At 41.6% G+C, this 25,346-nt stretch overlaps 3 protein-coding genes across 7 annotated transcripts; 2 read left to right on the top strand and 1 right to left on the bottom strand.

Moving 5' to 3' along the window:
* Nucleotides 1-6,192: 6,192 nt before the first annotated feature.
* Nucleotides 6,193-9,961, top strand: LOC115739307 (PTI1-like tyrosine-protein kinase 3). 4 transcript variants are annotated; one of them, XM_030672338.2, is made up of 8 exons: nt 6,193-6,272; nt 6,830-7,013; nt 7,844-8,097; nt 8,205-8,331; nt 8,427-8,700; nt 9,102-9,234; nt 9,328-9,414; nt 9,569-9,961. In XM_030672338.2, the coding sequence occupies exons 2-8, from the start codon at nt 6,920-6,922 to the stop codon at nt 9,686-9,688; spliced, it is 1,089 nt and encodes a 362-aa protein (XP_030528198.1). In that variant the 5' UTR covers nt 6,193-6,272; nt 6,830-6,919; the 3' UTR covers nt 9,689-9,961. The 4 variants fall into 4 exon arrangements, with proteins under 4 accessions (XP_030528198.1, XP_030528197.1, XP_030528196.1 ...); XM_030672337.2 differs by having other exon boundaries at nt 6,215-6,293; XM_030672336.2 differs by lacking the exon at nt 6,193-6,272 and adding an exon at nt 6,372-6,474.
* A 1,333-nt stretch (nt 9,962-11,294) lies between these two features.
* Nucleotides 11,295-17,785, top strand: LOC115739304. Of its 2 annotated transcripts, XM_030672328.2 has the most exons (5): nt 11,295-12,055; nt 12,089-12,453; nt 14,003-14,264; nt 16,723-16,900; nt 17,100-17,785. In XM_030672328.2, exons 1-5 carry the CDS (start codon nt 11,334-11,336, stop codon nt 17,595-17,597), a joined length of 2,025 nt encoding a protein of 674 aa, XP_030528188.1. In that variant the 5' UTR covers nt 11,295-11,333; the 3' UTR covers nt 17,598-17,785. The 2 variants fall into 2 exon arrangements, with proteins under 2 accessions (XP_030528188.1, XP_030528187.1); XM_030672327.2 differs by having other exon boundaries at nt 11,297-12,453.
* Nucleotides 17,786-19,628: 1,843 nt separating this feature from the next.
* On the bottom strand, nt 19,629-25,202 carry LOC115739106. Its single transcript, XM_030672014.2, has 7 exons — nt 24,335-25,202; nt 23,461-23,516; nt 22,717-22,826; nt 22,468-22,627; nt 21,237-21,329; nt 20,817-20,948; nt 19,629-19,857 (listed from the first exon to the last, which is right to left on the bottom strand). Exons 1-7 carry the CDS (start codon nt 25,191-25,193, stop codon nt 19,804-19,806), a joined length of 1,464 nt encoding a protein of 487 aa, XP_030527874.1. The 5' UTR covers nt 25,194-25,202; the 3' UTR covers nt 19,629-19,803.
* Between the last annotated feature and the right edge of the window lie 144 nt (nt 25,203-25,346).

Genomic DNA, 25,346 nt, shown 5'->3' with positions numbered 1-25,346 from the left:
GGTTTACAGCCAATTCAACTAATACAATGATAAAATCGAGCAAAATATATATGCCCCAAAAACGGGTTAAAAAACGTAAAACCTCTTAATTCCAATCATACGAGCCAGCTTAAATAAAAGCCTAAACCCGTAGAGGTTTCGGGCGCGCTGCCCCCGAACCTCCGCATCCCGCGCCCAGGGGTCACATGTCGTTGGGTAACACTTCGGTTTCCCTAAGTTCGCATGGGCGTACCCGGTGTGAGAAACAAGGGTCCCCGAAGTATTCGCCAACTCCAACATTCTCCCACTTGGTGGATACTTCGCGCAAATGAGAGCCCTTCCAATATCATTCTTCTTCAATCCAATCGCAGCAGAGCACCATTCAAACTTTGCACCTATAACGGCTTTAGTAAGGAAGTCCGAACTATTTTCTACCGTGTCGACCTTTACAAGTCGAACCTCATTCTTCTCCACTTATTCTCTGATGAAATGATATTGAATTTCAATGTGCTTTGTGCGTGAGTGAAACGCCGGATTCTTGGCTAAATAAATAGCCCCTTGATTATCACATCTCACATCTACAACACCTTGCTCAAAACCGAGCTCCGAGCACAACCGCCGTAACCATACGACCTCTTTTCCAGCATGAGTAAGAGCTATATACTCAGCCTCCGTAGAAGAAAGCGCTACCACGTTTTGCCTCCTACTCATCCAACTCACCGCAACACCAAATAATGTGAAAACAAACCCGCTAGTGAACCGTCTACTATCAATATCTCCACCCCAATCTGCATCTACATGGCCTACGATATCAAGCATGTTTCCATTCCTTGTACCTTCAAAACATAAAGAAAAATTTGAAGTTCCACGAAAATACCCGAAAACTCTTTTGATCGCATTCTAGTGTTTTCTACTTGGGTTAGACATATATCGGCTCAAGACTCCCACTGCTTGGGCTATATTAGGACGCGTGCACACCATAACATACATTAAGCTACCAACTGCACTCGCGTATGGAAATCGGGCCATCTCCTCGCCTTTCTCATCCGTTTTGGGACGGTGTTCCGCAGATAACTTGGTCCCTAGAGGTATAGGGGTACCAACAGGCTTGCGATCTATCATATTGAATTTCTTCAAAATTTCTTTGATGTATTTCTCCTGCCCTAGCCACGACTTCCGTTTCTCACGGTCCCTCCTAATCTGCATGCCCAAAATAAAATTTGCGGGCTCCAAGTCTTTTATTTCGAACTTTTTAGACAACAAACTCTTCACGAACTTCACCATCTTCACGCTATTCTCGATCAACAACATATCATCCACATATAGCGTGAGAATGACAAACTGATTGACCGTCCTCTTCATATAAACACAATGGTCAGAATTTGAACGCACAAAATCAAGCTGGAGCATATACGTGTCAAACTTCTGGTACCACATCCTTGGTGATTGCTTCAGCCCATATTTGCACACCCGATTCTCTTTTCCTTTTACTTCAAAGTCTTCCGGTTGCATCATATATATCTCCCCCTCCAAGTCCCCATGAAGAAAAGCCGTCTTTACATCCATCTGTTCTACCTCAAGATCATATGCAGCTGCTACAGACAGAACAAAGCGTATCGAGGTCAACTTCGCCACGGTAGAGAAAATCTCGTCATAGTCAATACCTTCGATCCGAGAGTACCCCTTGGCTACAAGCCTAGCCTTGTACTTCTCTACGGTCCCATCCGGTTTCAGCTTTCGCTTGAACACCCATTTACACCCAATTGTCTTTCTATCTTTAGGCAATTTACACAAGCTCCATGTTTCATTTTTATCAAGCGATCGCACCTCATCTATCATTGCGAGCTCCCACCGATTCGCATCATCCATGGATCTCGCCTCTTTTACGGAACTAGGATCATCTCCGGTAATGCTCAAAGCATGAAACGTACTCAAAGCACTAAGGGAGTATCGAAGTGGTAGCTTTCTTTCCCGCGTCGATCTCTTGAGAGCCGGCATGTTATCTATATCCGAGTCTTCATCCGAATCTACATCCTCGACTTCATTAATCGAGTCCCCTTACTCCGATTTAGAATCGGATTCTACGGGCGTGCCTTGTGGAACCATCTCCATAGTTTCAGCTTTAGGACTTTCTTCAAGCACTACCACTTTCTTGGGCTCATCCCCTTTACGTGTGCCAACCTAGGATTGTGATTCATGAAAGACGACATCCCCGCTATATACAATGGTCTTTGATTCTGGATTCCACAACTTATAGCCCTTGACCCCTTCCTTGTATCCGATAAATATGTTCTTTTCGGACTTATTGTCAAGCTTACCCCGTTTCTCCTTAGGTACATGAACATATGCGTCACACCCGAACATGTGACAGATTCGGCTTCTTCCCAAACGCTGCCTCATATGGTGTACGATCCTTCACCGATGAGGTCGGTGACCGGTTCTTCAAATAACAGGCCGTGGCTAGAGCTTCCGCCCAAAATTCTGGTTCCAAACCCGCCTAACTCAGCATGCATCTCGCCTTTTCTATGAGTGACCGATTTAACCTTTCGGCCACCTCATTACGTTGGGGCGTATATGAAGTCGTCTTCTGTCTTGCAATACCATTATCCACACAAAATTGCTTGAACTTATCCAAACAGAATTCACCTCCGTTATCTATACGAAAGACCTTGATCTTCCCGCCCAATTAATTTTCAATCAAGGCCTTAAATTCACGAAATTTCGCGAATACATCCGATTTACTCTTAATAAAATAAATCCAATTATATCTCGAAAAATCATTTATGAATGATACATAGTACCTGGATCCTCCAATAGATGGAGTCGGAGTAGGTCCAAAAATGTCGCCGTGAATCGGCTCGAGAACCTCAGCTGCTCTAGTACCGGTGTGTTGGAAGCTAACTCGGCTCTGTTTTCCATGGAGACAGTGTTCACAGAACCCGAAACCCATATAGCATTTTGGAACTCCTTCTATCATCTGACTCGAAGCTAAGGTAGATAGCCCATTTTCACCGATGTGCCCTAACCTCTAATGCCACAACATGGACATATCATGTCCATCTTCCTTGGCATTTTCAGAAACAAATCCATTACCAACAATCACTATTTCCCCGAGCAGCTTGTATAATGTCCCGTAACGGACTCCTCGTGCAATCACAATAGAACCTCGAGTCATCTTGCATGAATCCTTATCACGACTAAAAGTAACCCCCGAATCAACCATCGTATTGACCGATAACAGATTTCTACTCATCAAGGGTATATGCATCACGTCCGGAATAGTCTTCACGGTGCCATTACTCATCCTCGACTTCACCCCGCCACGCCCGACAATTTGAACTGCAGTATCATCTCCGAGCATGACATCCCCACCATTATATTGCTCATATTCACAAAATCGGTGTCTATGAGGCGTCATGTAGTATGAAGCACCGGTATCGATCAATCAGATATCTTTGTTTGACTGCGCCATACATGCAGCAGCCAAATACATATCTCCCGCATCGACCTCTTTTTTACCCAAGGATGATTCAGCTTCTTTTTTAAAAACTGGCTTGTTTTTACGGTCTCGCTTCACATGGCCCCATTCTTCATATCTCCAACACTGTACCCTCCTCTCCCTACTCTTCGATCGCCCACGAGATTTGAACCTGGACCCTTTCCAATTCAGAGTCTTCTCTGCTGGCCTTCCCCTAGCCGCCAATGCCTCTTTACCGGAATTTCCCGATCCCTTTCTTCGTGTCTCCTTCGATTACAAAGCAGAGCACACACTTTCATATGATAATTCCTTATCCTTACAACCGATCACCACAATCAAGTTATCCCATGAATTCGGCAGTGAACAAAGCGGTGTTATCGCTTTATCATCATCCTCAAACTTAACACCGATTGATACGAGTTGACTAATCACCGTGTTAAAGCTATACGGATGTGCGAAAAACGAGTCGCCCTCATGCATCCGAAGATTATACGGTTTTTTTTTCAAAAATAGCTTATTAACCAACGACTTACTTTGATACAGCGACTCTAGTTTACGCCACAAATCCTTGGCTGTAGGTTCGCTCATCACGTTCGTCAGAATCGAGTACGTGAGACAAAGCCGAATCAAACCCTTTGCCTTCCGATCAATCCGATCCCAGTCTTCAATCTCCTTTGGATCCGCCCTTTTGGAAGACGTCTCATCATCCTTCCCCGCTTCCTTGCACGATTCTTTTATCACGACACCAGGCTTTGCGATATGAGGCCTTTCCGTTTCGATTGCCGACCAAAGATCTCGATCGCAAAGTAGATCCTCCATCTTCATCTTCCACAAATCGAACCGCGTCCCATCGAATTTTTCGGTCTCAATCCGTGACCCTCCCGACATATCTGATAAACCCTAATCTCTCGAACACAAGGCTCTGATACCAATTGAAGGGATTTATCGGAACCGAGTCAGACGATCACGCCGAGAATCAAGAAAAATTGGAATGACGCACAAGATTACCCAGGTTCACCCCAAGATTAGGGCTACGTCCCGCAAAGAGATTTCACTATATTTTTCGGTTTACAACCAATTCAACTAATACAATGATAAAACCGAGCAAAATATATATGCCCCAAAAACGAGCTAAAAAACGTAAAATCTCTTAATTCCAATCATACGGGCCGGCTTAAATAAAAGCCCAAACCCGTAGAGGTTTCGGGGGCGATGCCCCCCGAACCCCCGCATCCCGCGCGCATAGGTCACATGTCGTTGGGTAACACTTCAATTTCCCTAAGCTCACATGGGCGTACCCGGTGTGAGAAACAAGGGTCCCCGAAGTATTCGCCAACTCCAACGGCTCTTGCCCTATTCGCCATCAAGTCGCCGGGAGCTACTCATGTCCGAGCCATCTGCCCTCGACGACCACTCCCCACTCTTATTGGATGGGTTGTCCCACTTGCGACCATTGGGGAGGACCGATATGGAAGAGCAACAATGGAGGGGGTAGCTCGGGAGCGATGCTGAAAGGGCGGGAATGGTTCAATGAGATGATGATGTCCGAGTTGAAGGGCTAGTGGTCTTAAAGGCTGACGAAGAGCTCCATGACCGGCTAGATTTTGGTTAAACGATGCCAAGTACAACCATGGACGAGCGTGGCTCACTCACTAGTCTTGCTTTGTCCATGGCCGATGATGGCAATGTCCATGGCGGGCTCGCCTATGGTCGGGGAATAGAAAATAAGGCGAGGCGGCTCATCACTAGTGGAAGAAAAATAAATTTTTATTTGATTCCACATCATCAAATACGTGTCAATCATAAGTGAATGTGGAGTAATTAATGTGAGCCCCCATCATCTAATGTGGCGCTATACGTTCCTTGAATATTTCCTCGTGATAGACGGATTTATTTTGGAGCAATAAATCCTAAATTGGCTAATAAAAGTCTTAAATCTATTATGTTTGTATCAATTCGATTTTAAACTTTTCAATTAGATCAATTTAGTCATAAACCTTTTTACACCGATCCTTTTTCGATCTATCAATTCAATCCTAAACATTTCAATTAGATCAATTTAGTCATAAACCTTTTTACACTGATCCTTTTTTCAGTTCATCTTTGTCAATTTTGGCCTGAAATCGCTGACATCGACGCTAGTCTTCCTATGTGACGTGACTCGTGCTAATGTTGATATTTTTCAATAACATTTTCAGGAAAAAAATATTTTTTTAATTGTTTTTTTTTCTTTGCTTCGACTTTGCCGGCGAGGGTCGGCTGCGACCCTGGCTAGTGACCGTTGAGGCCGGTTGCTGGCAACCCTCGCCAACCAAAGCCAAAATGAGAAAAAAAAAAACTAAAAAATATTATTAAAAATTGTCGGCATCGGCGTCAATCACGCCTCGTAGAAAGGTCAATGTCGACTTTAGGATTTCCGATCAAAATTGATTCGATAGGCCGAATTAGTACCAATGCACAAAGATTTAAGATTAAATTGATTCAATTGAAATGTTTAAGATGGGATTGGTATTAATACAAAAGATTTAGTACTGTTTTGAGTGCTATTCCCATTCTCCATGCTACATGTGCCAAAATCTAATTCATAACTTCCAAGAAAGTTCACAGCAGTTTCCCTAAATATAGAAATTGCGAATGTGCTATATTTTAAAAAAAAAGCAAAAAGGATCATTGCAGTTCGAGAAAGAGAGAGAGAGAGAGAGAGAGAAAGAGAAGCAGAAGCAAAAGCGCCAATCTCTTCTTCTCCTCTGATCTGTCACTTCCGTTCCAATCTCGCCCGCCAGAGACTCTCGCAAGATTTACAGAGCGATCACAGGTAGATTCAACCCCAAAATTGGTAATGTCTCTCTCCTTCTCTTTTCAATCTCTGAATCGCAACCATTTCAACCCCCATTTTGATCTCTTCCTTCTTCCTCTCTTCATCCCTCCGCATTCCACCCCCCCACACCGATTTTCCCATCTCTCTTCCGATTGTGTCTTGTTCCATGGAGCGCGAAATCCATCGCCGAGGTTTAGTCGTGAGTCTCTTTCCTTGCGTTCCTGTCCTGTTTTTTCTGTTTTCTCGTTTGGCATATTGGAAGCGGGATTTTCCGAATTATGCTTCTCCCCGATGACTTGCTCCCCGAAGCTACGTTCATTGGTCTGCAGCGCGATCTTTAAGTAATTCTTGGATTTCGGGATGACCGAGCTTAGGAATCTGTCCTGAATCCTGACGTTCGAGAGGGGATTTTACATCCTCGATGTCATTAGGACTTCGAGCTTTGTCCTTGATCAGATAGTGTCGGAAAGGGGATAGCTTCGCTGGGTTTATCTTTTTAATCCGGGATGTTCCCATCTTTCGCTTGGTACGATGAGGATTTATCTATCTTGCAGGCGCATGCCCCTCCTCCAGGTTACTTTGTTCGCCTGGAATATCGGAGAGCTAAAGACGACCTTCTCTTGAAGAAGAGCTCTAGCAAGAAAATGCGGCGGTGGCTTTGTTGTACTTGTCAAGTTGAAGAATCTTACCCTACCAACGATGATGAGGTACTTAAAAGCCCGAGGAACCCTGTACATGGTATGTTTCTCAACATATTTTGTTAACAAATTACCCTTGTTGATGATTATGAAAGAGTTGCTCCTCTTAAAGCTAAGTGCAAAAACTCAAAATTTTTGGTACTGATCCGTAAATTCTTGACCCATCAATTCCATAAAGGCATAGTACTGTCCTCACTGTTCAAAATAGCATCTTGATTTGAAGAACCTGCTTCCCATACATCTGCAAATTGAGCACTTTTGGTTGCAATTATTGAAATATCTAGCACGTGAACTTAAATGATTTTGTGCATCTGGCTCGTGCACACACAGCTTCTTCCTGCTATTATTTATTTTGGCCTACTTCACAGGGTTCTGTGGAAATTTTTTTATTTGTAGTATGTGGAGTTTATTTTTATCTCTGATTTTATCAGAGTAAGCTCTCAGCAATCTCGGAAGTATTTAAGCAGAAAGATTTCATGCTTTTCAGTGATAGAATTGAATAAATCAATCCCAAGGGCTTCTGTATTATCATCTCGAAACTATTTTACTATGCCTAACGACTGGCTATAGTTCCTGAAGATGCAAAGGAAGATAACAGATATCTGGAATGACTATTGTCTTGCTTTGTTGTTTCCTCGGTGTTGTAGACTATAGCCATGCCACTTGTCCCAGAAAATAAATTATTCGTCAAATAGTAGAGCAATTGCAGTAGCTGATACTTTATTTCAATCTGAATGAAGATCATCGTGTTGGAAGTTTATGATTCTTGGTCTTGACATATTCTGGCGAGTAGTCCTTTCAAAGGCAGTAGAGCAAATCATTTCTGTCTATTTATTTTCCTAATCTTTCCTTTTCTCAAATTTGGCATAGGGCATCAAAAAAGTTCAAAGTCGTCTGCTCCTGTTAAACCTGAAGTGCAAAAGGCAGCACCACCTATTGAGGTTCCTGCTTTGTCATTGGATGAGCTAAAAGAAAAGACTGATAATTTCGGATCAAAGTCATTGATTGGTGAAGGATCTTATGGAAGAGTATATTATGCTAACTTAAATAGTGGAAAAGCTGTGTCTGTCAAAAAGCTTGATGCTTCATCTGAGGCCGGGTCAAATGTTGAGTTTCTGACGCAGGTATTTGTAGAGTTTGAATTATGGTAAACACCATCTCAGACAATGAATGCCGGTACTAATCTGTTATGGCCATACACCCATGATTGTCATGGATTTTATGCATTCAGGTTTCCATGGTATCAAGGTTGAGGCACGAAAATCTTGTTGAGTTGCTTGGTTACTGTGTTGAAGGGAATCTTCGTGTGCTTGCATATGAGTTCGCAACCATGGGATCACTACATGATGTACTTCATGGTAAGGCTACTTGCCTATTGTTGCTTAATGCTCTCAGTTTGTTTTATGCTGTAGAAATACTAAAAGTATTCTAAGTGACGGATGATCACTTACAGGAAGAAAAGGAGTTCAAGGTGCGCAACCAGGCCCTGTCCTAGACTGGATGCAGCGAGTGAAAATTGCTGTTGATGCAGCAAGGGGATTGGAATATTTGCATGAGAAGGTTCAGCCTTCTATAATCCATAGGGATATTAGGTCCAGCAATGTGCTTCTGTTTGAAGACTTCAAAGCCAAAATTGCAGATTTTAATCTGTCAAATCAGGCACCTGACATGGCTGCCCGTCTTCATTCCACCAGAGTTTTGGGAACCTTCGGCTATCACGCTCCAGAGTAATGCATCTGGATCTCTCTTTTCTATTGTATGGAAACAATTGATGAGTTTTTATTTGGCCGTTTAAAGTTTGAAAATAAGATATAACAATTCTCACTTTTTATATAGGATCACCCAACTTCGAATGATAATATATAGGAATAAATTCTTCTGTTTCATTTGACAGTGTAATATGTCAATTGTTTTGAGGAGATAACCAAGGCCCTAAATAAAGATCAAGGTCTACCTAAGCAACTTCTACCAAACTTTATATCACCCCTTGACATACGCTTGCTGCGTGCCTCAGCCCCATGCACAGTGCAGCATTTTTAATAGTGCCTTAAAGTGTGTAGGTTCTTAACCAATGATCTTTTTCCTTTTTCTGGAATGCTGTAGCTGATTCTAGTCGTATACTTGTCAGGTATGCAATGACTGGACAATTGACACAGAAAAGTGACGTGTATAGCTTTGGAGTTGTTCTTCTAGAGCTTTTAACTGGGAGGAAACCTGTGGATCATACCATGCCTCGTGGACAGCAGAGTCTTGTTACCTGGGTGAGCATTTGGTTTCTCTTATATCCACACCGTTGACGGGCATTTCCTTTCTGAGTTCAACTAAATTTGTCGCGTGAATTCTCTATGATTTAGGCAACTCCAAGATTGAGCGAAGACAAAGTTAAACAGTGTGTAGATCCAAGGCTTAGTGGAGATTATCCTCCAAAGGGACTTGCCAAGGTATTATTCCTACTTCTCTCTTCCTTGTATGTTCGCCCATGTATTCTTGTTTTTCGCAGGATTTGCACGTGCACTGTGATGGGCATGTATGCATGGTCATAGTTGTAGCTGCTGAGAAATCTCATTTGTTCGCTTCACTTTCTGGATGATGCAGTTGGCAGCTGTTGCTGCCTTGTGTGTGCAATATGAAGCGGAGTTTCGGCCCAATATGAGCATCGTTGTCAAGGCTTTGCAGCCTCTGCTGAAGGCTGCAGCACCTGCTCCACAGACTTGAGCGAAACGAATTCGAAATCCTTCTGCAACGCAATATCATCCTATGCATAGTTTGCTCCATGTTCTCTGGCACATGTGATGAGTTTTTTTTTCCCACTTCTCGGAGTTATTATGGGAGGAGTTGTTCTCGGACGGGAGATTGTATCTAGAGGATGCGAGGGGTCCATGCGATGCAGCTGCTAACTCAGTCAGTGCTGGCATAAGACCCAGTTAGTTTTTCTTTTTTTGTCTAAGCTGTCTTTATGGACATATCTTCTATTCTTTTTAAGTAAAACTTTTGTGGCTGTCTCGTTAATCTGTTCATCAATTTTTCGCTGTCATAAATATAAACGATGCTGGAGAAAGGACTTGTACTAATCAAACTAGGGAACACCAAAATTTTGAAGGAGGGCCTACTTTACATATAGCAGGTAAAGAGTATGGCAATTGGTTTGAACTGAAAACGGAGAATGGGCCCCCATTTGACCCAGGGCTTGAGAAGCTCCACTGCCATTATCCCTCGGCGGCCAAGGGAAGTTTTGAAGGAGGGCCTGCTTTAACAAAAGCAGGTAAAGAGTATGGCAATTGGTTTGAACTGAAACGGAGAATGGACCCCCCCCCCCAATTGACCTGGGGCTTGAGAAGCTCCATTGCCGTTATCCCTAGGCGTTCAAGGGAAACTTCTGAGGTCTTTTCAGCAATCACTGGATAAGACAAGACGGACATTCCTTTATAGCACATGCACACCAAATTAAATGACTTTCAGCTTTTGGTCGATACGTAATTTTATTTTTCCATTTTCCTATCGCCAGTTTCAAAGGTGAAAGAGACTTTTTACTAAGTTAACATAGATTATTTAAAGTGCAAGGTTTATGAATTTAAATAATTTATGAGCACCCAAAATATTTCGTGAAGTCTGATCTCATTATCATCATCTACTCACTTCTTTGCCAATTTCAATTCGGGATCTTGCCGGTATTGGTCACTTTGCGAACTCGTTGCAATGATGGTTTACCCCCATTCAAAGCAATTTGGATGTACGTGTTTTACGTAAGATAGAGTTCGATAGAATTCGACTTTCTAAGAGTGATAGTGGAGAAATTGACAGATAAAGTCACTTTTTTATTTTCCATGATAACTTGATTGGTTTACCTGAGTCCTCAAAGTCATTGGCTTGATGTGCTTAGACTTAGTCACCATCTCTTGTAGCTTAAGTTAGGACTTAATCCGATGCTAGCCTTTTTGCTAATGGTTCTCCTTGAGTAATTCAATCGTTGCATGGCCTAATTGTCTTTGCTTGATAAACTGTTCGGTAAGCTAATCTAATATATATTTGCATACCTCCAAGGCAATTCTTTCTCACACCTCTGCTGAATACCAACTCAAGATATACTTGTTGATCTATATGCACGATTGAGTTCTTAGGTTTCCGAAATAGCGTATCATTTTTCGAAATCGAAAGAATTATCAAATTATTATTGTTATTATTTTTTTCTTTTAACACGCCTAAATGCTAGTGAAGATCTCCTTCACCTCAAAGGCTCAAACTATTATAAATACACACAAAGAAATGACTCCATCTCCGTCTCCATCTCATCCTAACTGCGTCTGTTGAGAAGCTCCTAAACCCCTATCTTAACCCCTCTCTCTCTCTCTCTAAAATCGACATGGCCGACTGCATCGATTCACCTCCCATAACTCCGCTCTCTCCATCGTCCGAAATCACCCGACGTCTTCCTTCTTCCATCGGAGAACGCCATGGCACCTTGGGCTCTGCTTCGCCTGATGAACGAGGGCGCGATGGACCACCGGCCACTGCCTCCGGTGTCGAGGGCTCGATCGAAACTTCGTGCCAAGTGCAAGAATCGCGTGACTGCGCGTTGGGTACGTTGTCCGCGGAAGTTTGTGCGAGTATTGTGAACGTGATGGGCACGTCGAGTTCTCCGAAGGCGCGGGGGTCCGTCTGTTTCCAGGAAGTCATTGAGGAGGACTCCGCGGAGGAAGCCAAGAGGGGCTCTGTTTTCGAAGCGATGGGTAACCAGTCTTCTTTGGATCTGAATGGCGATGGGGAGTTTCTTGGTAATGGCAAAGTATCTGCGGGTCTGTTGGAAATTAAAAAGCAGCAGTTGTTGAATGATCTTGAAGGTGGGTCAATCTTCAGAGAGGTAGCCCGGTCAGAGTTTGTCACTGATGAATCCCCCGCTATTGATGTGATAGGGGTTGCGACTGATGGAAACAAAATTTCTGGGGAGTTGGTGTATACTTGTGACGACATGGAAGGCAAGAACGGAATCGATGGCTCTCTTGGACGTTCTTTGAAGATTCAAGTCATTGATGATACTGCATTGATTGAACCCCTCTCGTTCCCTGGAATTGTAAATGGGGGTGACAAGGAGATGGGAATGGTGGCAAGTTCTACAAGATGCTCTGAAGGAAATGCTAATAAAAATGCGAAAGAAGTGGCAGATGTAAAGAAGACTAGAGGTCCTCGGAGGAAAGGGAAAGGTGCAAAGCGAGACAATTTAGTGCTTTTCGATGAACCTGTAGATGCTTGTCGAACAGAGGGTGACGGAACCATAAGAAGGTACTTGAGGGAAGAAATGGAGGCCCTGAGGTTTGTTAATATTTCAGAACAACCAAAGTTTTGGAGAAAGATTTATGATGGCCTGGGCCCTGTGGCAAGAGAGTATGCAAACCTTGCAAGCTCTAAGCATTGGGCACAGTCTACTTTGAGCTATCATTGCCAGCGTCAGTCCCTTGGGAGGGCGCAGGATCCTGGTATTCTTGGTGAGTATCATTACTGTAGTAACTTGACCAGTGTTCTTCCTTTGGCTGCACTGAAATAATGCTACTTTTGAATTAAAAGAGAAGGTTGAAATTGAATTGATGAAGGTCGTCTTTGCTCAAGTTGGTTTCCAGCATCTTGGACACACAGATTTCTTGCAGTGTCTTACCTGTTTCAATTTTCATTATGTGGTTAGCGTTAATCATCACACAACATTGGAATTTGCATATAGGAAACAATTCATTTTTGCAAAACGTTATCTCTGGTTCTGTTTGCAGTGTGCATTCTGCACCTTGTCCTCTGCTAATCTCCTTCAGCTGTTTCATTGGGTTGAAATTGCAAGACGCGCTTTTCGGTTTGAGAATATTATACTATGATAAGATGCTTAATTTTTTTTTTCTCACTAGAAGAGTACTCTAGATTGTTGTTCCTCTAGAGACAATGTTGTGTGATCTTGTTTTTTTTGGTGTTCAAGGACCTTTTAACTATTATTTACATAAAGCTGATGAAAAACTCTGGGAGAAATATCCTTATGATGTGCATCACTTCAGAACCTCAGGATTTGGTCCGATTGTGTTTCTTAAATTTGAGAGATGCAACCGAATGAAATTTCTCTGATAATGCTGTTGTACGGGGATGGGCTTTTGAGTATGCAGTGGATATTATTTTGACAACTCAATTTCTTCGTGGTTGCTTTAGTCTGCCAATGACAAGGCAGACTGATGTTTCTTATCACGATCTTCTTTTTCCTCCCTTTTCATCCTTATCAAATTCTGGTTTCGTTTCATTTTTCTTTTCTTTTGTGGAGATTGAGTGAATTTGCTAAAATTAATGACACCATCTGCGGTTGCGTTGATAACATCTATGAAGTTGATGTTTCCTAGATGATTTGCATCCTCAGTAATTATTCTTGTTTATATCCAGTAAAGGTCTATTATTGAGGATGATCAGATTAAGCCTGATTACTTCCCTGTTCTCTTTTGTATCCTGTGTCATTGTTATTCTACCATGTTTGAATTAATACTTTCCGCTGTTTGTTTTGATTATATTAAAACTCAAAAATCACTTTATAATTCCTTTCTTAAAACAATCATTTACATAGTCACCTGCCTGATGTGTCAATTTGATGGTTCAAATTTCTGTTCTGAACAGGTGCAATTGCTGGAAGTGCAAGAGGGAATGACATGAATTACTTTGTTCCCACACTAAAGACCCTATATGCAACAAATTGGTCATATGTCTCTTGATTACTTTGCTGTTGTACATTCAAAGCTACTGTCTGCTACCCTAGGAGTATAGGCAGACATCTTTGTTCATCCAAAATGTGGTGGAAATGTAAAGAAATCAGCACAAGCAATTCATTTGTAAATAGAACTGGTTTTCACAGCAGTGCATGCATTCACATTGTTACCTTTCTCAATGACATGTGGGACGTTGTTACTCTTATTCTACACAGCTTGGATTTGGATATATCCCTTGTTCTATGTTTATGTTCCTCTCGATGCAAAGCAATTTCTTTTAAGAAAACTTGGATTTTGTCATTACTTTCAGGTGAAGGGTGTAAAGAACAGGTTGGTGTTGTACTAGAGAACACAGAGGACAGTGAAACAAACTGTATGGATCTGGATCCTGCTTGTGGCCAAAATATTAGTTGTGAAGATGTTGATATTATAGAAGAAGGGGGCGAGGAAGATAGTGACAACAGTTATGAATACTTTGCTAGCATCCAAAGACCAGCCTTTTTGGTTGAGGGAGAACCCAACTTTGATTCTGGGCCTCCAGAAGATGGGTTAGAGTTTCTTAGGCGGGTCAGGTATATGTTTCTTAATCATCTTAGACATTGAATAAGTACAGTTCTCTCAACAATGTTTGCTAATTTTCCTCCCCACACCCTTTCTGTTGCAATTTTCAGTACTATTTAGTTATGTGAGGAGAGTGAATGACAGAAACATTATTATGGTCGAGAGCAAAGGCTTCATGGACTATCGTCCGAGAGTAAATTTCAACTGAAGACATAAATTTTCTTATAAATATCAGAACTGAGAGGCAGAGAGGAAGATGGTGTTGCTTCAAGACTGGGTAAGTTAGACAATATCAGTAAGTTCTAGAGATGTGAGACAGTGGTTTGTAGATGCTCAGTGAGTAGATGGGATTAGTAGAAGTGCTAACATGCTCACGGTTAAAGGGCCTGTGAAGAGTGCGTGCATAGGTGGTGACCTTGAAGAAGATCAATGATATGAAATTTAGGACGATATGGTAGCAATGAAGTGCAATGATATGAAAATATATTTGAGGGACTCCCATGTTGAGTGATGTTGTGCACCTTACAATTGTGTGCAGATTGCGAGAGAGAGACATATTTTACTAGATAATTGTATGCTAAGATATGTGGTATGGGAAGCGGTGGTGTTTCGCTCATCGAGAAAGCAACAAAAGAGGGGATTAGTGAGTTTGTAAGTTTGGCGCGCAGTACCTTTAAACTATCTTGTACGGTCATTATGGAAATTTAGTGGCTCTTTTAGCAGTTTTTAGTCAATGTGAATTTAGTCAATTAAAGTAATGGTATTGTCTTTTTTTTTTTTTTTCCTATGATTCCAAAAGCCTTAACCCAGTCAAGACCTTATAGTAATTTTTAACCTATCAACCTTCCACATTGAAAGTAAAGGAATATGCAATAATTTGTATAAAACCAGCTGACAATTTTACCATATGTAGTGGGGTCGATTGTATCATCAAGAGTGATCTTAAAGTTAAGAGTGGGTAAAATTGGAATGATGTATATGGTATACACTTTGAAAGCGGGTATCGTGACCGTCGTGACACTTGATTGATACTTGAGGACCACCAAAGAGAGCTTACAATGCTGAAATTTTGTCAGATTTTTTTTGCCTTCACACTCGCCTTAAATTGATCCTTCTAGACCAGCCTTAAAATTGATCTTCTAAAACCATGTCTCTCATATCATGACTCTTGTATTATTCATTTGAATGACATATGCTAGTTATTGGAGAGCAAGAGATATGGTTGTGCTGTGTCTGTGGATCGGAGAGTCAGATATACTTTGTCGCGTAATGCTCCTCTTTCTTCAAGCATCTGTAATGCATCAAGTTATCTAAGTTCACTGCACATTTTAGATTTTACTAATGAGGTTGAGGAATCAATTTAACTGAGAGCATGCTTATGGTGGTCATTGTTCAGGCTGATAATAACTAATGGATGGGTGATAGGATTCATCTTGTGGAGTGGATACTTCCTTTTCATGAGGAACGAGGTTCCTTTCATATTATTTTTCACTTCACCAGCCTAAAAAAATGCCCATCTGTATTTCGTCTGATTAGGATGCACAAGGCAAACATGAAATGAGCTCCTTTAGACTTAGCGCAGAAAGTATATATCTTAAGTATGCACCATGTTGTCCAACTGTGTGATCACTTTTTTAGGGACCTCTTTAACAAGTCGTGGGGCAGCTTGGTTGTACACACCACTTAGTGCTTTTCTGGCGGTTGCATTTCCAGCTTTTAGGTTTAGTGGTAAAATTAATGTCGGGAGGTAGAAACCTAAAAGCAGCATCTACTTTCTTTGAGTGTTACCTTAGTTCCATGATGGCTCTTTTTTTGTTTTTTGCTATCAGTAGCTACTATGTAGTGATATGCAAAGAATTGAAGAAAGAAAAGGAAAGCAAAGTGCCTTGGCTAGCTGTCTCTTATGAATACTATCATAAGGGCACCATACAAACATGATAGTTCCAACAATGTGCTTGAACTATAATATAGGTTCTCACCAGGTTATTCTTCTAGCATTGCCAAGAATTAGGGTTAGAGAGCAAAGAAATGGCTTGATATGACCACTGTATGGTTGACACCTGTTGGCTCATATGGCCCACAAATGTGCATGCTACATCTAAAAGACAAGATACAATGACTACGTCTAGGTGAGAAGCTTTCCTTCCATTGATAATCAGGCTTTGTACGAAGCTGATATTGGCAACTTTTGAAGCCGGTTTTATAAAATGATGGCAGCTCGTGCCAATAGTCCCCGCACATTAGTCTAGCAAGGCATGGATGTACGATAGCAATGACTATCGTACAACCTCTCACCCTCCTATTGAACATGACTTGTAGTGGCAGCTTCCTTTTCTTTTGCTTTCTGATGCTGCCAATCCTTCAAATGGTTTTCACTGCTGATAACTTGAAAGAAGAATTGTTAGTGTTCTCGCACTAGTCTTAGACCTTTGGCAAGGCTCTGATTGTGCATGCATTGTCTTGTCTTAGGTGGGAAGCCGCACAGATTCCAAATGTGAAGGTAGCTAAGCTTGACCAGAGTAAATTACACAAAGAACAGAGCACTTACATGCCTGTAATACCTGAGATTGCCAAGTGTCCAGAGCATTTGATGCCACTGAAACAATGGGAGGACGCTTTTCTTGAGGATTTTTCAATGTTGAGGAGGGTAGGCTCCTTATATCTACATATATATGTGGGGTGCTGATCTTTGTGCTAGCTTGATTACTTATTATCGATAGTTTCTGTTCCTGGTGAAGTCTCAGTTGAAATCTTGTGCGTGCTAGTAGGTGACAACGTATTTTGCCATCCTGCACTCTGTTGTTTGTTAACTGAAATAAAGTGATCATGGTTACCTTATTTTACAGGCGTTGTCGAGTGTTGAGAGTGCCAGTGCTGAAATTTCAGGCAAACTACATTCTTTGATCAAGGTTGTGCAGAAGTACCCTGTTCAACATCCCAAAAGCAATGCTTCAGAAATTTTGAACGACTGTCAAACTGCTCGGGAGGTTGATGAAGCAGTCCTTAATCCTGGCCGGGAATATCTTGGCAGTGAAAAAAGTGAAGACCCCATGTTGTTCACAATACTTGGGATGGACTCGGTAGCTAGGGTGTCCATGCTCAGAAAACGCATAGACTCCGTGGAGGCCGCGAGCCTTCTTTCAAGAAACGATTGTCTGTGGCTCTTTGCTCTGTGCGCGGCGGTGGACACCCCATTGGATTCTAACACTTGTGCATCTCTTCGGAGTTTGCTCCGGAAATGTGCGAGCTTGCGAGCGCAGAAGGCTGAAATGGACGGCGAAGTTATAATGCTGAATATTCTGGCCACCATTTCCGGGAGGTATTTCGGCCAGTCAGAAAACTGAAGCTTTTCTACTACTGCTACAGCTGTGCTCTACTCTGCAGTTGAAACCCTTATAGTACGTTTAAGCTCATGTTTTGTATTGACTTTCTGCGAATGGTGCTAGTCTTGCGGTATGTACGAGTGCTTCCCAGGCTTCAATTGGGTTGAGTACATCCATTGTTAAGGAACAAATATCTCAATTACAACCCAGTTTCCGAGCAAATGGAGCATGAGTTATGGACATTGCCAAAAGAAAGCCATCGTTAACCAGCCTAGGGAATAATAATATACATCTAAAGCGGATGGATAGATGAAACACGCATAGAAGAACTGAGGAAAATTTTCTCTTGTTCAAACCCCGCACGCTCGCCGAGAGAGGAAGAGAGTCAACTTGAAATGAAAATTGACTGTCTGAAAGAAAGGCGAAAAATGGAGCGAAGCTGAATTTTGGTATATGGAGAGTGCCATGGAAGTTTAGATTACAGCTCTTGTAACAAATCTGTTGTTCACCTTTTATGAGGGAAAAGATGCCCAAGGGATGCAGTCAGTGAGGGTCGAACATCCCCACCACCAAACGAAGGAAAGAGACACTACAGTACTGATCCCGCTATCATCACGCAACCTTTCCTTCTTCCTCCTTTCATTCATATCGCACGAGTCATGACTACTTTTATCCACAATTCCATATGTTCCATGGGGAGCTTAAAGCAGACACAAAAACGAGAAGTATCGCCAGCTTTGCGAGTACAGAACTATACAGTCACACGTCTCCCTCGGTAACGATCAAAGAACTGCAAAAACCAAAAAGAACAGCATGTTAATGGGATGTCTTATAATGTCCCTCGTAACCATATTGGAGAGATTTTATTTATGCAAGGCTAATTTGTGAATGCTCATTAAAGTGAAACAAAGGGCACTTTTCCCTTAAATAGATAAACTTAGCCCCCAAGTTCAACTGGATAAACAAGAATGTCATTACCCTTTCGCTATCAACTTTCAAAAAATCTAATATGCAGCGTTCTCCGTTCAGTGAAGAAGATACAGAGCATATAGTATAACTACATCACAAATACTCAGAACAGATCCAGTTAAATGGAGAGTCCCACATGACTTCATTTGACATTTATTTTTTGCCGAAAAATGTCGTCCTTAAATTTTTAATTTGTTCAATGTGATCCCTGAACTATAGTTCAATGAGTAATGTGATCTTTGAACTTTTAATTTGTTTAATTTAGTCCCTAAACTATGTGAAAATGTCTAATATTATCTTCTCATGAATTCAAGTTCATAAACAATATTGAACATTTTAATTTAGTCCGCGAACCAAGTTAAACATCATAAAAAAAAAAACAAAAAATCTACATACTATATTGAACAAACTAATGTTTAGGAGACACATCGCACATTGGGCTAAAGTTCATATATTACTTTGAATAAATTAAAAATTCAAAGACCACATTGCACATCTTGCCAAAGTTCAAGGACAACTTGTGTCATTTTTTTCCAATATTTAATTCAAATGAATTTAGCAACTCTACTCGATGAAATAGTGTTCATGGCATCTCTCTCTCTCTCTCTCTCTCAAACTGCCAAGTCCAGGACTTCTATTGACGATTCCCCCTCACAACATCAAGGAAACCTACTTCTCAGTGTTCTCTTCATTCACAATTCAAGACTGGCTTCTGCTATAACCCTATGTCCACTCTACTGCGAACACAATCCCTACAGTCCCCAGCCATCGGCTGGGATGTGCCCATACATAAAAGCATAGACAACAAAACACCCCCCACCCCGAAAAAAGTAGCAACGAACGACTGTGTTGGCTTCCATGATCACGACTAAGAAGGCTAGATTGCCCCTATCAAGAACAAATGGCCAAGTGCACTCGCCCGAAACGGGTGTAAGGAACTAAGGATCATCGTCGTTGCATGAGTGAACATCAGGATATTTCCAAAAAAGAACCCAGGGTTCAGCTGACTTCTGATGAAAGGAATAGCATAAAAGGTGTTGCCACAAAGAGGTAAAAGGGGAAACAAGTGATGGAACAGCAGGCGGAACTATACCAACCACTTCACAGTGACTTCTATAGGTCAAATAGATGTTTATTGAAGACCGATCACTCCATTTGCCAGGGTGTTTTTCTGACAAGAATGGTATGAAAAGAATACAACGTACAGTTGCTCTTGTACCCCTCAAAAGCCAACTTATTGTTTTCTTTCTACCTAATACTACGAAAGGCTTCTTTCATAGTGGTCACCAGCACCATCATCCAGAGAGAGTTCCTACAAGAGCAAAAATTGAAAAATCATTGAACAAAGCCAAGCAGATCCAAAGCTGCTAGGATAGAAGCACAAATTGAGAAGGAGGCCAAAGCATGAATGAATGTCCAGTAACATTTAGGGTATGCAAGGCACCTACGGAGCAGAACCGATCAAAACCGTTATGGTAGGATTTTATTTTTTTTTTGGGTCGAATGTTATGGTAGGATTGACTTTAAGGAAAGTATCAAAGAAAACAAACTCTTAAAAAATTAGCAAGTTTTATGTACAGGGAAGTTTGCACTTGAGATCATACTAATCTCTACCTGTGCAAGCACCGTATGGAAATGTACCGTAACGCGGTAGGACATATTTATCTGCTATTCATGATATCCACAACCCATTTCCTTAAGACGGATACGCGTTCTTCCAGGTCTGACAAACCTAATAATATTTACCTATGATTTGAAATATTCCCTATCTGTTTCCTCTAAATACACAAGCATTCCTCTTTTCCTATTAACCTAAAAAGTTGGAGTTGCAAATGAGTATTCTTGTAAGCTTGGAATTATAGAATGAGGATCATTAGAGTACTTTCTACTGTAATTTATGTCTGTTCCATGGTTACAAGGTTGGGAAATTCAGTACGAAACCGTCTTGCTATATTTTGCCCAACAAAGTTCCAGCCCAGGGCAAAATACTATTCCTACCTTGTGCCCTGCACACACTCCTACTACCTACTTTATGGTGATCACGTGTCGTTTCGAGTTTCAGCGAAGGCCAAGCACAATACGGGGTGGGGTGGGGGAGAAATGCAATGTTATGCTAAATGTGCTAACTGATGACTATTGGTTGGTGAGTTATTCCGAGTATTCTCTTAACAAGTTTTCAAGTGCCGATTGCACCTAACAAATTCAACTTGCCTAATAGCCAAAGAAGTCCCACAAGAGAAACTTCATAATGTCCTCGTAAAGAGACCATACCAAACCCAATGCTTCTCCCAGACTTTTAGGTCGCTCTTCACCACAAACGCCGACAAGCATGTTCAGTAGATACTCCCTCTGTTCCGGCTTTAATTGTCTTTCGAGGCCCAGAGCCACCATTTCCATCTCAGGCTACAAAAGGAGTAGAGGGATAAGAATTACAACTAATATAGATTGCTCAGATAATCATGCCATTAAATAACAAAAAGGCTATCTTTTAAGAGCAAAAACTGCATCTACTAACAGCTAATAAACTGGACATGCATAAAGCTGTGTATCTATGCTAATTTGAAGTAAACAGTTGAAACAAGCTAAGATACTTTGGTCACATCTGCATGTTTAGAGCTCCTGATCAGAACCACAGCTCTGAAGATGAATTAAAGCTCATGGAATTGATAAAGTTTCTGACAGGGAACATACAGAAAAGTCTCTCGGAGGGAATATTTGGTGAAGAACACAAATATTTGATAGGTGAGCTAGTGCTTCAGAATGTTCACCTTGCATTTCCAATGCCTGCAGTAAAATGTGCAAGTTGCTTATGACGAAATCATGAGGCAGCAGAATATCGATGTTGCCTTGGATGGCTTCAACAATTCAAAGATAGAAATTTACCCAATAACTGATCCCCCCTGTGGGTGTCTGGTTCTAGAATTCACTCTTTGTCTATGGTTTTAGTGAAAAGTTTTTAAAATAATTGTTTTCATCTTCACGTTTCTTTTTCCTATAAAGTATGCTTGGCACCAATGACAATTTACACAATCCACATACTTCCATGCATTTCACTTTAATTACGATTCAAAAACAAAAAAAAACAAGATAAGTAGTTCGCATAATTTCATTCTTCCTCTTATTCCAGCTTGAACATAGTGAAATCAGCACTCTCTTGTTCTCTGATATTCAAGGAAACTAAAACAGGGTAGGCTACCAAACATGTTCCCAAACCAGTTACTTTACTTCCATGGAAAATGACAAGTTAAAACCAAAATGTTTCCTAACCATAGAGCACTGTGAAATGTTTCAAATAACCAAATAGCGCTGATGTTTCAAAGTTCAATCCCAGGATTAATCTAAAGTTCATTACTCTTATTTTTTATACAAGAAGGATTGTTACTGAATAAACTTATGCAACTAATTTCTCCCGCATCTCTTAATCAGTTTTCCACCATATCAGCTAATACAAGAAGGATTAATCTAAAGTTCATTGTTCTTATTTTTGCTACAAGAAGGATTGTTACTAAAGAAATTATGCAACCAATTTCTCCCACATCTCTTAATCAGTTTTCCACCATACCAGCTAATACAAAGAAACAATGTGCTTCTCAATTTACAACTTCACGCAGTCAACCTGGTTTTTGGAAAATAATTGAAAGGTGCCTTTAGTAAGAATATAATGGGTTGGGCAAAATCATAAACCACCTTTCGAGATATCAATCGTGTCATACAACTGTTGGTTTTATTGCTTCTTTTTATTCCTTGCTCATGTTGTCAAAAGCCCGATAACAAGAAATAAGGACACACACTTAGGTAGTAAGAAGTGTTTCTTTATTCTTAAGCATAACTAAGTCCTCAAATTCTCAAAAAGTCACATTGGCTCATGAGTGCTGCTTTACATGCTTAGGTTGTGACCCTGCCAAACAGGAGAAATATTTACCCAGGCTTGTAGAAAACCAGATCGTGTGCGTGCAGCAACAGCAGCAGACACAATTCTTGCTGCACGAATGGTCTCAAGCCCTATGTTCCCAGCAAGCCCAGCAAGGAATTGCCTAGGATCTTCCCCATCTATCTCTAAAGAGATGGATCGACCTGAAGAACTATAAATTTCTTAGCAAGTCGTAACTCCAAAAGATAAAAGAGTTGGCCAAAAACAACTAGATAGAGGGTGCGGTCTAAAAGTACATACTGATTGCACATATTCAGAACAAAGTCAACAGACACACGATAAAATGAATCCCGTGTGTTTTCTGTGCCAAAGGAGACTCTGATTCCCGAAGTCCTGCATATGCGACGCAACTGCTCGTCCACACAGGCAAAGAGAAGTCCAGAATGTCATTAATGGATCACCTGATAAACAACTGGTGCTGAGGAAAAACCAGTACACCACAAACAGAGAAAACTACAAATATAAAAAACTCAAGTGCATTAATTTGGTCATAGTATGGAGAAACTGAGATAACATGAGAGGATAACAAATAAATTAGTAATCTCTTCCTTGAACTGGCACGACTGCACTAAATTAACTGCATTCAATTAACCTTAGATACGACCAAAAAAATTAACCTCAGACAGCATACAACTTGCAGATGATGTGCACAGATGATGAAAAATTTCTTAGACCAGAAAACAAAAAAAATGGAAAAGTTTCCTCAGCTCTTGGAAACTGATCGTGAATAAAGTTATCCTGAAGAGAACTTCCTTTCCCTTGGTTATTTAATCAATATCGCTGCAAAATTCAAAATACCATGTTTAGAAATAATTGCGCATAGTCTAATAATTCAGTGCGAACATTCTTATTCATAAAATTTTTCATTTTGACTGCTTGAACTTACTAATAAAAGGGTAACAGGAATTACATACCAATGGGAATCAAAAATAAGTCAATAAAATGTTTCATGCCATATAATTAACAAGTCATAAGAGGACTAACTTGAACTATGTCAGCGACCATGATGTCCTTTCCACGCAATCTATTGTCAACAATTTCTGCATAACCATTTTCGTGAGTTGCCTTGAAGACATAATTGAAGGCAATCGTAATTGAGAACACACAAGCAATAAATGTTTCCCATTCACATGCAGAGAACCATTCAAATAATGTTTAAGAACTCTTGGAAGCAAAAATTTCCATCAAAGGCCAGATGTAACCAAAATAGCAGCAGACTCAAGGAAATTGGAAGCCTCACAGCTGCAATAAGTACTACAAGAATCTAAGCATGAAGATACAGAGATGTATCCTTCCATATGACCAGAAAGTCCTATAATTGACGCAAGCATGCACCCGAAAGGCCTATAACCGACGCAAGCATGCATCAGCAGTACCACTGAGTGCAAATTCCCCAAATCATTGGCCAGCTCATATTCCCCACTTTCACGTCAAGCAATGCACAATGACAGAAGAATAAAAGATGCATATCACCTATCTAATCAACGGAGATAAGATAATGAAGGCCAGACTGTTAGCTTGTATCGGGCATCGCAGAGCATCCAAGAAGGTCGAAGTTAATGCCTGCTAAAGTCTGACTTAGGAAAGGGACCAAAACAAATTTCTTTGGCATTGTTAATACCATTTATTTATGGGGTTAACGTTAATGACGGATCCCCAAACTCTTTAACTGAGCATTCTGGTTCGCTATGCCCTATTCATATCAACACATAATTCTAGAGCTGAGCACCCAATTCCATGCAGTCATACCTTGATAACGGGCAGATATAAAAGTTTAGCATGGTACAGTGTCTCTAACAGACTAGCAAGGAAACAACAAGCAATTATTCTAAATGTCAAGACAGCAACAAGCACGAACCTCGAACCAATCTATTAGCCTCCCTCTGATAATATTCCTTATCCACCTCCAAATCCACGGCTGACGAGGTCGTCGCAGCTGGCCACCATTCAGGCAACTTCTCTTCAAGCCGAGGCGTGAAATTCCTACGCCTTCTCTGGGGAGACCTATGGACAGTCCCCTGTAATGCAGGCGAAAGGGGATTATCCAAAACCCTAGAGCCATCAACCTCTTTCCTCGTCGCGACAACCACCTCTCTGCCACCAAGGCTCCTGTCTCTCCTGACCACCACAGCTTCATTCTTCTTGTACCCAAACCGCGACCTAAATCCAAGCACCAACTGAACCACGACCTTGAGCGCGAAAACGACCACAAAGCTCAAAGCCACCACACTCCCGACAAACTGGATGGTCGACCTTCGGCAGGATATCACCATTCTATTACTATCGTCCAACGTGACGAGCGTACTCAGGTCCGCGTACGCGTCTCTGCCGGCGGAGACGAGAGGACCGAAGCCGGATTTGGCTCGGGCGGACCAGCTAGTAAAGTCGATGGTGAGCTCGACGCTGTGCTCGTCGCAGGCGACGAGCTTGGAGGACTTGGCATCGGCAGTGTCGGGGTTGGCGAGGACGTGCCTCCGGCGGCGGCGAAGGTGGCGCCTCGTCTTCTTGGAGCAGGAGACGGAGAAGAGACGAGGAGGAGGGGGAGGGGGAGGAGCGATGGGGCGGCTGCGCAGCCGCGGAGGCCATTGGCGGTGGCGAGTAGTTAGGTGGTGGCGGCGGCGGTGGTTGAGTAGAGAGCAAGAAGGAGAAGAGGAGGAGGAGGAGGAGGAGGAGGAGGGAGAGAGGAAGAGGAGAGAGAGGGAGTGAAGAGAGGTCATTGAATTTTGCGGGAATGAATGAGATGAGATGAGACAAAAGAAGAAAGCGAAGAGACTCCAGAGCTCTTGGAGGAGAAAAAGCCGAATCCAGCCAACCCAATGCCTAGCAAATCCAAAGTCTTGATCTTGAGTAGAGTTGAGACAACCTTTGGT

Source organism: Rhodamnia argentea, chromosome 10, assembly GCF_020921035.1.
Source record: "Rhodamnia argentea isolate NSW1041297 chromosome 10, ASM2092103v1, whole genome shotgun sequence".
Classification (NCBI taxonomy): domain Eukaryota; kingdom Viridiplantae; phylum Streptophyta; class Magnoliopsida; order Myrtales; family Myrtaceae; genus Rhodamnia; species Rhodamnia argentea.
This window is presented reverse-complemented; position numbering and strand designations above follow the sequence as displayed.

Bases quoted from the DNA above. Each gene is read 5' to 3' on its own strand.
- LOC115739106 (XM_030672014.2), bottom strand. From the start codon at position 25,193: ATGACCTCTCTTCACTCCCTCTCTCTCCTCTTCCTCTCTCCCTCCTCC. The intron at 22,827-23,460 runs GTTAGTCCTCTT...GTGGACGAGCAG, and splicing joins TGGTCGCTGACATAGTTCAA to TTGCGTCGCATATGCAGGAC. The intron at 22,628-22,716 runs GTATGTACTTTT...AGAAATTTATAG, and splicing joins GTTCTGAATATGTGCAATCA to TTCTTCAGGTCGATCCATCT.
- LOC115739307 (XM_030672336.2), top strand. From the start codon at position 6,442: ATGGAGCGCGAAATCCATCGCCGAGGTTTAGTC. The intron at 6,475-6,829 runs GTGAGTCTCTTT...TCTATCTTGCAG, and splicing joins TCCATCGCCGAGGTTTAGTC to GCGCATGCCCCTCCTCCAGG. The intron at 7,014-7,843 runs GTATGTTTCTCA...AATTTGGCATAG, and splicing joins CCCGAGGAACCCTGTACATG to GGCATCAAAAAAGTTCAAAG.
- LOC115739304 (XM_030672327.2), top strand. From the start codon at position 11,334: ATGGCCGACTGCATCGATTCACCTCCCATAACTCCGCTCTCTCCATCG. The intron at 14,265-16,722 runs GTATATGTTTCT...GTCTTGTCTTAG, and splicing joins GAGTTTCTTAGGCGGGTCAG to GTGGGAAGCCGCACAGATTC. The intron at 16,901-17,099 runs GTAGGCTCCTTA...CTTATTTTACAG, and splicing joins ATTTTTCAATGTTGAGGAGG to GCGTTGTCGAGTGTTGAGAG.